At 41.3% G+C, this 12613-nt stretch overlaps 1 protein-coding gene across 1 annotated transcript in view; it reads left to right on the top strand.

Annotated features, from left to right (window-relative positions):
* The first annotated feature begins 543 nt into the window (after nt 1-543).
* SLC15A5 (solute carrier family 15 member 5) overlaps nt 544-12613 on the top strand; it is a 58134-nt gene continuing 46064 nt past the window's right edge. The window contains exons 1-2 of the mRNA XM_019515836.1: nt 544-919; nt 3928-4150. Coding sequence (XP_019371381.1) covers nt 544-919; nt 3928-4150 — 599 coding nt within the window. The remainder of the gene's footprint in view (nt 920-3927; nt 4151-12613) is intronic.

Raw genomic sequence — 12613 nt, 5'->3', positions numbered from 1 at the left:
AACAAGTGTAATAATGATAAGATATTGTTCACCTAAAAACATGTATCTTTTCTCTCTTTATCTCTTTACTTGCAGTCTTTCACTTGTTGCTTAATTAAAGTATCAGAATATTAGCCCCAAATTATTTTCTTGATCTGCTACTTGAATTCTGCTGAAAATGTTTAGCCTTCCTCAGTATTTAAACCTTTATCGGTATCATGCAGGTAGAATTGTTTGCATTGCATTGGATTCACATAATTTAATGGGTAATATAATTTTGGGGGGTAGGGAGGGAATCTTGTTAACCACGAAACAAACTAATTAAACAAACAGATTGAATTTAGCAGCATTTGTATGCTTAGAAGTTTTAAGACGGATGGCTCCTAGGGTCTTTGATTTCAAATGTAACAGCACTGAAGTGATAGATGCCTTAGAAATTGTAGGACTAAGGTGTGGAATGCCGGGCAAGAGTCTTACCAGTTTGTTAATAACAGTAAAGGATAACAGATGTGTATACTTTATAACCTAAGCCACTCAAGTTAGTCTTGTTCAGTGCAGCCAAGCATGCCTGGGGTAGACCCAAGAGGCTCAGAAACGAAGCAGCATCTGAATCCCACTGCTGCTGAAGAAAGAAAGAAATTCTCTAAGAGAGGCAAGGATGCTGGAAACTCAGCAGGATCCAACTCTGAGGAGAAACCTCAGGTGGCCATTTGCTTGCTATTGGTGGAGCTGTGTGAGAGGTTCATCTTTTTTGGCATCGTCTGCAACATGATTGTCTTTTGCACTGTTAAACTAGGCTATCACAACTATCAGGCAGCCATTGTAAACATGTGCTTTGTAGGTGCCTCCATGTTAATGCCTGTGTTGGTGGGCTGGCTTGCTGAATGTCTGGTGGGGAGGATCAAACTGGTGTATATCTGCACCTTTCTACACTTTCTAGGTAGGTGCTATGCTACAACTGTTTCACCAGCAACATACTTTTTGTATGCGCTTACATTCTGCTAAGACCATAAAATATGCTATTTAACATTTACCTGGAAACTCCAATAATCTTACAACCAGGTGGCCTCTCCCAATGCTTCTAATAGCTACTGCCTTAATTTTTTTTGTGTGCAAAAAATACAAAAATGTATTTGCTAGCATGTGTTTCTGAAGCAGTGCCTTGAGGAAAAACTAAATTATGTTTTAAAAAAATGCTAAATTTTCAAAAATGTTTAGGTATTTTAGGTGCTGTGCTGTTTTGATGCCCAGATTCTGACACCCTAAAAGAGCTTAATTCTTCAAAGAAAAAAGTCTCCATTGTTTTCTCAAAGTCAGCTCATTGTAAGTGGAGAAACTGGGCGACCAAAGTCACCAGTCACATTGAAAAATTCAATATTTTGATCACTTTCTAAACTTCATAGTTTGCAGTGCATTTCCACAGTGGGTGCAAGTTAATAGGATTCTGTTGTACATAAAAGCTGCATGACTGCCAGGTGAGGTGCCCATAGATGTATATGTTGCATAAATAACTTTTACCTTAAACACAGAAGCTGGATTTTGATGCTGGGCCTGATTAACACTTTCACTTTCTGCCTCCTTGTCTGTCCCACTGGGGTGTAAAGGACAGGTGACCCTCTTCTAAATAGTTTCCTGGAAATGTGTGTACATTTTATCAATCTCCTGGTCTTCCTAGACATTCCCCTCAATACACAGGAGTACTCTACAAGCCATTCTTAATGACCTGCATGCCTTTTGGAAAGGGGGACATCTGAACCTTAGAAAAATCATGATTAGGACAAACCAGTTTAAACAGCATTTGAAAGAAACTGTCTTTCTTTTCAGTGAGTGAAACCCTCTTCCCTCCTAGATAGTTCATAAGGTCACAGTGATGAACTAGTTTTTCAGCCTAAACTGGGGTGCTATAAACATTTAGAGAAGGTCTTGAATACAGCTGAGGCAAAATGGTATAGGGAGGCATGTAACAAAGAATTACTGCTGCTGCTTATCCCACAGCTGGAGAAGTAGCCACTGGGTTGGAACATCAGTTTGCTTCAGACCTGAGTCAGGTTTCAACCAACGAAAAATTACTGATTGCTGATAAATAAGGTTTTTTACATATGACAGTAGCTTGTTTGAATGTTAGCAGTTGTCTTTGTCACATCTGGAAATGTTTTGGCTGGATATTGCAGCATAATATTTAAAATGGGATTGACACTTAAATGCTAGATGTATGCCTCAACTAAATGCACCTTCTGTGGATGACTGAACAAAAGAGTAACATTTATTTAAAAGAAAAATAATAATGCAAAAAAGACTGGGAGAGCTGTTCAAAAGTAGTCTGGGAGGAGTGTTGCAGAGGCTGTTTATCTAGACTACCAAAGCACTGAATGAACCACCTAGGCAACATAACCTTTCCTATCTTCTTCTTTACTCTGAGCATCGACTTTGCTACCTTCTTATAGGATTTGCCCTTTGAATCTAAATCTAAATAGAATATCAGTGCACAAATGGACTGTAATGGTAAACGCAAAACGGAGTCATGGACTCTTTTGATTATAATTCAGGCTACTTGAGTAACTCAGACGACTTAATCTTTCCTTGACAACTATTGAAGGTAGCTCAAAGCCTTTTCCGAGGAGGCAGGTAAGTGTGTGTAACAAGGGCAAATTTCTGGTAAATATTTAATATAAAATATTGTTCTGCAGTGAATAAATTGTGTAGACTAAATTCTGAAAAACTCACTATATTTACTTCATCCATGAGATTTGACTGTGAGACCTCATTAAATATAGCTGTCCTATCAATCTTCTTGGGATTGGGGCCTCAGACTGTGGTGTTGTGTATCACATCCCTGGTCATGCTTACAGGGCAAGCCTGTGTACAAGTGAATACACCTGTAGTTCAGCCTTCTTCAAACTACAGGGATTTTTTAGGGCTTTGCAATTCACAAGAGATACAGGGCTCACTTTCCAGTCCTAATTGGGCACCTCCAGTCTATGGTATTGTTTCTATTGGATAGGGGATGGGGAAAGTAACCAACAGGGTTACAGCCTAAGTGCTGCCTTGAAGGGGTGGTGGAATGCACATGCACACAAAACTGGCTATACCATAGCTGCTGGCAGGGCAGCAGTCAGTGCTGTCCCATGTGCTGTTGCTACCCAGGGCACAGAACTGTCCTATTACACTTCTGCTATCAGAAAAGTCCTACTTCCACCCTATTCTGGAACCACAATGAGAAACACTAATCCCAGAAAAACAGGGAACTTTCATCAAATTGCTTATTTGAGAGTATACCTCCTGACAGTTGCCAAATTATTTGACAAATGTTGTTCATTTAGCTATAGTGATAAACTAGATCTTTTGGGCTCAAGAAAGCAATTTGTTACTCCATCAAGGAAGATAAAAGAACAAGCACAAATTAGTCATGTTGCCTGAACTTGCATGTCGTTTAATTGCAGCCTTTTTGGTCCTGGCAAATTGCCAGTGCAGCCCTGACTGTGGCACATGTTAGGCAAGATGCAAGAATTTTTTAGGGTGACATCTTTTCTTGAAGCCAACTATGTATTTGGGATAGAGTTGGACATGCTTTTGAATGCAAGACATTCTTTCTCAGGTTGGTCCTGTCAATCTTGCTAGGGTTGGTGACCTGAGGAAGAATGTCTTGCATTCAAAAGCTTGCCTAACTCTAGCTCTATCCCAACTACATGGTCCAATAAAAGATATTATCCTTGCATCACCTAATTTCTGGACCATCACAGCTATAACATCACTGTTATATACCATGTTATAGTAGTGTGTTAGGGTCACTTTTGCCATTGGCAGTCACTCTTCTTCCTTAATTATAGTAGCTTCCGGAAAGGTTCTGGACTTGCAGTGGTACCAACTGGCTCTCAATAGAAATGAGTTCCAAGAATGAATGCACTTCATTTTAATCAGTTGCATATGTTCATTTTCTTCCCATTGCAGGTACAGTCTTGCTCCCTCTTGCTGCCTTTCCCTTTGAAGACTTTTTTATAGACAGACACCATATTCTTCATGTCCTAGCCCAAAAGGAGCAGAAAGTAGTGTTCTACTTTGCACTTTTAACAGCATGTCTTGGAACAGGTGGCATTAGAGCAATTCTTTGTCCACTGAGCGCATTCAGCCTTGAGGATTATGGACCAAAGGAACTCCTTTCTTTTTTCAACTGGTTAGTGTCTGTGTTGCAACAGGGTAACTAGGGAAAGTGATGATGTTTAACTCAATGCTCAAGTTCATATACATTTTTTTTAAGAAAAAGAATTCATATTACAAATCTTGTTTTTAGCTATAGCATCTAGTTGTCAAAAAAGTACCTGACTTTCTTTACAGATATACATTTCTAAACTTTTAAGTACCACTGAGATCAGAGTTAATAAAGATCAGGTGCCAGACTGAGCTATTCTACTGAAACAATGTTATTCTATTTGGGTTCTTAGTTCATGCCACTAAATGACTTTATTTTATTTAAAAAAACCTGTTTGGTAGGTCTAAACTTTTTATTCTCGATGGGCCAGACTCTATAGAGTTGACAACATTTCTTGAACTCAAATATACTACTTTCAGCGGTGGTGGGGGTAATGGTTTGAACTCCAGTTTTAGTAACAGAACTGAATATAGAATACAAGAGGCCTGGGTCTAAGTGATTAGAACCACAGATAAGTCAATTGACTTCTGTGCTTCAGCTGAAATATCTATATATGTCCAGAGCTGGTTGGAAATTCTTTAACCAAACTTTTCCCCATTGGAAAATGGGATTTAATTTTGAAAATATTTCAACAGACTGTTCCATGCAACTTTTTACATTATACATTTTCATTTCAGTATTTACTTGCTATACTTTGACATTTACAGATTGGATTTTTTCCAAACTCTATGTTTTATGAAATGTCATTGTTTTCAATGTTTGTGCTTTTCTTGAGGACAAAATATTGAAATATTGGAATCTGGCTTATGACAAAAATCTCTTCATTAGATCAGCACTGATGCTTCCTTTCTCAGTCAAGACTGTGAGTCTAAATAGATGCTATTGCCCAGCACTTCTATAGAACCTTTCATCCACAACGTGTCAGCACTATCAGTACAACCCCCGCCCCCCAAAAACCAACCCCCCCCAGTGCATTTACTTGAATATTGGCAATGTGAACTGAAGAAACAATTAGAAAATTATTGGATCATGTCCCTGTTCCATTTGTGATAAGTTTTTAAGCTATTCTAATTTCTCCCCCTAGGTTTTGTTCACATTTGGATTAAATCCAAACTTCTGTGCATAAGGCAGCTTTACTAAAGATGGAAGAGTTGGTTTGGTTCCTTAAAGCAGACTCTGCCTCCTTGACCTGCCCAAAGGAGAGGAAAAAAATCTTGGTTTCTGATTCTATTCTGAGTTTTAATCCTTAATTAGCAACATCATTTTGATTAAATAAGACGCCGGGGGATTAAGACTGGAGAGCAATCAGTTCTTCTGAAAGATAGCTCTGGAGAATTTATTGTACTGTGTTCTTAGTCATTCGGAATTGTGTTTAATCAAAGTGACATTTCTCAGTGTTGATTACAAAGGAGACATAATAAGAATAAAGTATTTCCTTTGGGGAATCCAAATGGATCAGTTCTTGGGGCTTTGGAAATAGCAGGAAAGGCGCATGTTTGGGGAGTAAAAGAAAAACCTGATTGCTATAATGTTGTTACATCATAATTATAATCCTAGGACTAACAAAATGGGGCTTAGTTCTCGGTATTTCTTCATGCCATTACAATCTCATAAGAATATAATCATAGGCTATTTTCTCTTCTTGGTAGGTTTTATTATGAAAATGAATTTTAAATATATATATTTAATGAATTGTAAACTGTTGCTTTTTAGGAAAGTCTGAATTCTTATCCAAACTGTTTCACTTCAGAAATAAGATTTCAACCTTTCAATAATTCAGCTTGGTGCAGGAAAAAAACAACTTGTGAGTGTGTGGTGTGAAACAGCCTGTAATAAGACCTACTTTATGCTTCTAGAGCCTGACTTTATTCTCTAGAATAAAACCATGTAAATAAATAGAATTGCACCAATTAATTAAACTGAGGAGTGAAGAATTGGGCCTTCAGTCTAAGGACTGAATTATAAAAACACCCATACAGTTTTAGAGGCAAAAAAGAGCTCTTCTTGTCATCCCTAAAGAAAAATAGATGGGGCAGATACACAATATGGACCTTAAGTCTAAGCCAACAATGGAGTTAGAAAAACTGACTTGCCTTGAACAAGACTTTATTAGAAAAGTATGCGTCACAGAGGACTGCTCCATTTTCTGTTTTTGTCTTCCCTTATTTTGCCATCGTGCTTGGTATTAGGCCTGTGCAAAGTCGCTAGTATTCACTTCAGATTCAAATTCAGCTGATTTGGGGGACAGTGATTTCATTTGATGATTCAAATCACTGTCCCAAATTGATTTGGCTGAATCAGCGATCCTCCCCTCAGGAGACAGTGAGTGTGAGGTTTTTTTTTTTGTTTTTTTTTTTAGAGCCGGGAGCTGGGCTGGGAGAGAGTGGGCAGGAGTCAGGGGAGCGCTCAGAGGGGCTGGAGGAGCAGGCAGGGGATGGGGCCTAATGGGGGTCCCCCCATAGTCCCCTCCCCTCCCTCTCCACTGCCTACTTACCAGCATGGACCCCGGGTCTAGCTCCCTGCAGCGGCGAGCAGGAACTGCCTGAATCGCTGAATCTCCAAATCATTTCTGAATTGATTCTGAGGCTTCAAATTGATTTGGACTTTTTATTGGTCTTCTGATGAGATTCAGCCACTGAATCGGGCTGAATCTCCTCTGAATCAAATCAGCACCCGAAACTTTGCACAGCCCACTTGGTATGCGTTTTTTCCATCATGTTTTGTTTCTTTTCTTTTTGTTTCTTTTGTTGGAAAAGTGTGGGTCACAGAGGATTGCTCCACTTATTTTCTTTTCACATTTTCTGTTCTATTATGTCCTTAGTTGCTACTGCTAGCCTTACAGGACATCAGAAGAGCTTTGCCTTCTGCAAATTCTCATCATTAGTTGTAGAAAACGAATTCCAAATGAATTGTTATCAGGTAGCTGAAAGGATCTTTGTCTGAACTCTATTACCTGTTTTACTCAAATTGTCAGAACTAGACCTTTGGATCCATGGAAGTTCTGAAAATTTCATGTAATCTCAAATTGGGATTGAAAAGTCAAAATCTTGGAATTTTTCATGAAATATTCCACAATATTTTTGTTTTGAAGCCCACCATAATACCTCACTTCTACTTTATCATTCTGTCTATTGGAAAAGTAAAACCATAAAAGTGGGTGCATTTACACTTGGCTGTATGGTGCCATTGCTACCGCACCATTAGTTAGTACTTCCTTTTGGAAATAATGATGACAAAGTAACAGCCCATACTGTGCCAGCTGTGCACAGTTATTTGTAGCTGGTACTTCGCCGTAGCAGTACACTATAATGAGGGACCAGGTTGCTACAGTGATGTAGCTGCAGCGTTATGGTTTTTGCCCGTTGACACTGCGTTGCTGTAGTGCATTGCTATGGCGACATAGCATCACGTATAGACATGCCCAGTATCATGCAAAAATCATAATAGTCTGCTGTATCATGCAAAAATCATAATGAAACTGCTGACTAAAACTTATGAAATTCTCAGATATTTTTGGAATTATTTTGGAGGGAGGCTTAAGCCTGAAAAGCCCTACTTATTGGTGTGCATAGCACTGCTAGTGCTGTGACAAAAAGCAGTGCTAGTGCTTAGGATATGTCACTATCCTTTCCTTAGCTGCCACCTGCATTCCATTAGGCATGTAGCTTACATGTGCCTATTGGTTTTGAGACAGATTTTCATCTTTTCTAACAAAGTGAAAAGTTTTATTTTTTTGGTTTATAGTTGAACAAACTTGGTTATTGTCATGGCACTAATCCATGCCTCCAGTGTTATAAAGATATTACTGTTCTTGGCTCTAGCTAGCCATGATGACAAAACTCTGATTTTAACCTTATGACTTCCACTGAAATGACTGCAACTTTCTGGCCAGTTGCAACAAGCTAGTTGGAATCTTTTAAAGCAAGGAAGTAGGGGCACTCCTAAGTACTTACACTCCATTTAAAGTTCACAGCCAAAAGGCCATACTGACCTTCAACACACACTCTGAGGTAATGCCCAGTGATACTACATTGATAAGGAGTTCCAGCAAGTAGTATACCATGCCCTCTCATGCCTACAGTAACAAGCCATAGGGTCCATAAAGTTAATATAGAAGAATAACTAAGGCTAGCTTTCCTGCTTTTTATTTAAAAAGTAATTCAAGGCTTATTAAATAGGTCTATTTGGCTGCCTTGGAGACTTGACTTCGTTATTAACCAAAGTACAAGTGAAGAGCAATACAAAGTTTTCTAGGTGTTTTGAATATCTCAACTGCCATATAAAGAGTGTATAGAATGAAGGGATTGGTTGCTTTGATGCCAAGATAGTCTTTGGACTCGGTGTGGGGTCTTCCACAAAGGGGCAAATGTGGTATACCTCATAACTTAATATTATATTGGTCACAAAATGAATCTAAATCATGAGTTTTGTAGACCTAAGTTTGGTTGCTAATGGCTGCATCTAAATGACACACTTGGCAGTATCTTGTGACTACTGCACAGTAGTGTCACATGGCAGGAAGTGTGATGCGACACTACTGTGCAGTAGTCAGAAGCTACTGCATAATCAGCATCATGAAAAAAAAACATTCCTCAGACCAACTGCGCAGTAACTCCAGTTATTGTGCAATCATTTAGTATTTGTTTAGTACAATAATGATGGCACAGTCAGCATCTCATGTAGACATGGCCAATGAGTGTTATTTCTTTTAAATAGCTGCTGCTTTTAAGTCGATTCAGACTATTTCAAAAGTAAGTGATAATAGTAGGCGCATCTACATGTTCATTAATGTACTTTTGCTAATGCAAGCTTAAACTTAATACTTCAATTGTAAGGTACTAGAAAAAGACACAGAAGCCTATTTTAATGTGCATTAGTGAAAGGGCACAGTTTTTTGTTTTGGTTTTGGTTTCCTTTGGTGATGCTTTAATGCACATTAAAATAGGCTAAAGCTCATTAAAGTGCATATGTAGTGGGTAGTGGGTGCCAATTTTGAAGCATTTTTAAAGGTGCCTGTCACAGGGTGGGGCGCAGAGGTAGCTGTGATCTCCCCTAGTGTCCCTACCTTGCCAAGTTGGGTCTTGAATGCACCCTCTTTCTCGCCTGCCACATCTTGGTTTTATATGTAGTTTTATATGGGAGGCTGCCTTCTGTCCGCTTGGATGCGGTGCTCTCGTACTGGCCCTGACTCTGTAAGGAGTACCCTGGTGTGTCTCAGCCTCTTGGGCTACGCGTGCCTCCAACCTCCCCTGTAGCACGCCCCAAGCCTCGCTGGTGTACCGGACGTTCTTTTGTCTCTAGGTGCACTCTAAGTACACAACCTCATACAGGGACCTCTCCGATGAGGGGCCCCTCTGAGCTGTCTAAGGTGTATGCGCCCTCTCTGGGCTTTCTCTCCCACACGCCCTGCCCTCTCCAGGCTCCGTCCCATGCACCCTGCCCTATCTCGCCCTTTCCGGGCTTCTACTTGTGTAATCACCCTCCTTCAGGCTCTTAACCACGTGCTCACACTGCCTCGGGCCTCTAACCGCGCGCTCACCCTACTTAGGTCTCTACTCATGTAAATCACCCTCCTTCAGACTCCTAACCGTGCGCTCACCCTGCCTTGGGCCTCCAACCGCACGCTCGCCCTACTGAGGCCTTGTTCGTGCTTCTCATGCTTCCCTCGCCCTCTCTGGAGCCTGTCCCGCGCTTCTCGCCCTCTCTGGGGCCTCGCTCGTGCTTCTCACGCCTGTCGCCCTCTCTGGGCCTGTGCCGTGCTTCTCGCGCCTGTCGCCCTCTCTGGGCCTGTGCCGCGCTTCTCGCGCCCAGGGCTCAGGTGGCCCGTAGCCATGCCTGGCCCCCTTGACCCTTCTTGGGGTCCTATGCCCTAGTAGGCAAGTACTGCCCTCACAGGCTGGGTCTTAATACCCCCCACACAGCGCCACACCGACGCCAAACAGCTGTGCCTCCCAGGCACTGCTTGCTGTGCCTGAACAGGGCACCCAGGAACCCCCAGACTCCCAGGGAGCTCCCGTGAGGCCTCCTCGCACCCCTACAGCCTCACCCAGTCCTCCAGAGATACAACAACTTCCAAAACCACAACAGAACACAAAGCACCATGGCTGTAACATAAACCTTAAGCTGGCCTGGCTAACCTTTCATCATATCCCTGTCAGGGTACTCTACACCCTGTATCCTCATGCCGATGCTCAGACTGCTCTGCTCCTCCGCAGAGCTCCTGCTGCTCAGACTGCCAAAGGGGAACTGGCTCAGGCCTCAGCCTTGTGTGTTTATATAGGCCAGGCCCGGCCCCCTGGCGGTCAGCTGACCTACTCAGTTGTTTAAGCAACCTTCAGCTGTGCTGCCCTGCTGATTGGCAGCCCAGCCCTATTACCCCTGCTAGTAGCAGGCACCCTAGTGTCCTGCTACACATCTCCCCCTCCCAGGGTTGAGCCTCCTTAGGAGCGGGGCGCAGAAGTGCCCCACGACAGTGCCCTATCTAAATTCCTCTCACAGTGTTCATGCTAGGCATCTCTAATCCCCAACACTGGCCATTTCAAGGTGTGTCAGGAGAATGGCCAAAAGAAAGTAAATAGAGGTTTATTATTTACTTTCTCAGAGTACAAGAACTAGGGGTCACAAAATGAAACTTGTACGTAGTAAGTTTAAAACTAACAAAAGGAAGCATATAATTAAAGTTTGGAATTCATTGCTACCAGATGTTGTGGAAGATGACATTATAGACAGATTCAAAAAGGGACTGGACACATTTTTGGAGGAAAAGGGCATCAGTAACTATTGAGTAAAGGAGTTAGGGGTGGGTGCTGGTAGATATACGGGGATGCTGCCCCAACGGGCTGTAATTACAGGGTGTCAAAACAGACTTGATTAGTCAAGCCTCTGTCTTGTGTATTCAGTGTCCCCACAATTCAAAATGGTGCTGGGGGCACTTTAAAGCTCACTGAATTATCTTTAGATAAAGCACCCCACCACCATTTTGAAGTGCAGGATGCTGAGTAAGAGAGATGCTGCGGGAACTCAGAGCCACACTAATTATAGCGCCCTCACCCTGCCCCTGCACATGCCCACAGTGTCTGAATCAGAAATTCCTACATTTTAAATGCTGAAGGCTGCAAGTGAGAGAGAAACAGTGGAAAAGACCCTGTTTGTATACAGTTCACTACCCCTTGGGAGATAGACCTATGGTCTGGCTAAGTAAATAGCTGTTCTTTGGTTCTTGTAAGAATTAAGTAAGCTTCTTTGGCTTGTTTTACGTAGGATGTCAGAGTAAATTACTGAAGGGAGCATTGCAGTCTTAAAATAAATCTATGAATTTATCAAAATCAAATTCCTCAAATCATTCATCATTGAAAATTGAAGCTGAATATTTAAGGCTGCTTTGAGATCTCCAGCATTGTGTCTACAGACTGTTTTGTAAAGGCATCTTGACCAAAGCTCTTTAAGAGGAAAGTCAGCAACACTGCAGGAAGAATAGCATGTCAGCAAGTCATGTGTAAGATAAGAATGCCCTAAATAGGATAATTTAATACTGAAATGAGACGCAGGAGATTTAACTGAAGCATTTATGATTATGAAGGATACAATAAAAATTGATCAGTTTCTTCCTCTCATGTTGTCCCACAATGAGGATAAAAGGCTATTAGCTAAAAGAATAGCCAGCAAATTTGGTTAACAGGAGCAAACAAATATCTTTGGTACCCCCCAAGAGTTAATTACTTAAAACCCAGAGGTGTAGCAGGGCAATTCTTCCCCCTGAGAAATGCTGGTGTGCTGGGCTGGCAGAAGCAGTACTGGTATTTTTTGTGCTCCCCTGTTAATTATGCTACTACTAAACCCCACATTTTGAAATAATGTTTAGTGCAGCATGTAAGCTGTCAAAATCCGCTGGCATAAAAGATCCCAGGCCACTAATCTGGCTGCAATTGACTTACAACTTTAGTTCTGCATATATTGTAGGTATTAACATTTGTGGTGGCTGAAGAGTGATCTGCTAGGATTGGTAAGGGTACCTGTCCTTTGTGTAGAGCAGTGTTCTGAATCTTGTTAGACTCAGGGCAGCTGTCACAAAATGTTAGCTCTTAGCTCCTCCCTGCCACCTTTTCTTTGACTATGGAAAAATAACAAGTACCATATTTACTCAGGTCCCAGATGAGTTGCCCCCCAATCCTCTTTTGAAACTGAATGGGTCTGTCATGTGAATCATATGTAACAGTTCACCTGCAGCATTCTTCAACTGATTTCACAACAGCCCAGGGTAATGTGGCACCTGGCTTGAGAATTACTGGTATATAGAATTGTATTATTGGCATTATGGGGTTTTTTTGCACTTTTCTGCAAAGATTCAGTAGTTTTATAAACTCAGGCATTTAAAAAACATCCATAAATAAAGTAATTACTCTGTGTGTGTGTGTGTGTGTGTGTGTGTGTGTGTGTGTGTGTGTGTGTGTGTGTGTGTGTGTGTGTGTGTGTGTGTGTGTGTGTGTG

The sequence above is a fragment of the Gavialis gangeticus genome, unplaced genomic scaffold, assembly GCF_001723915.1.
Source record: "Gavialis gangeticus isolate Ggan-Ray unplaced genomic scaffold, GavGan_comp1, whole genome shotgun sequence".
Classification (NCBI taxonomy): Eukaryota; Metazoa; Chordata; order Crocodylia; family Gavialidae; genus Gavialis; species Gavialis gangeticus.
Note: the sequence above shows the minus strand (reverse complement) of the source record. Positions and strands in the feature narration are given on the sequence as shown.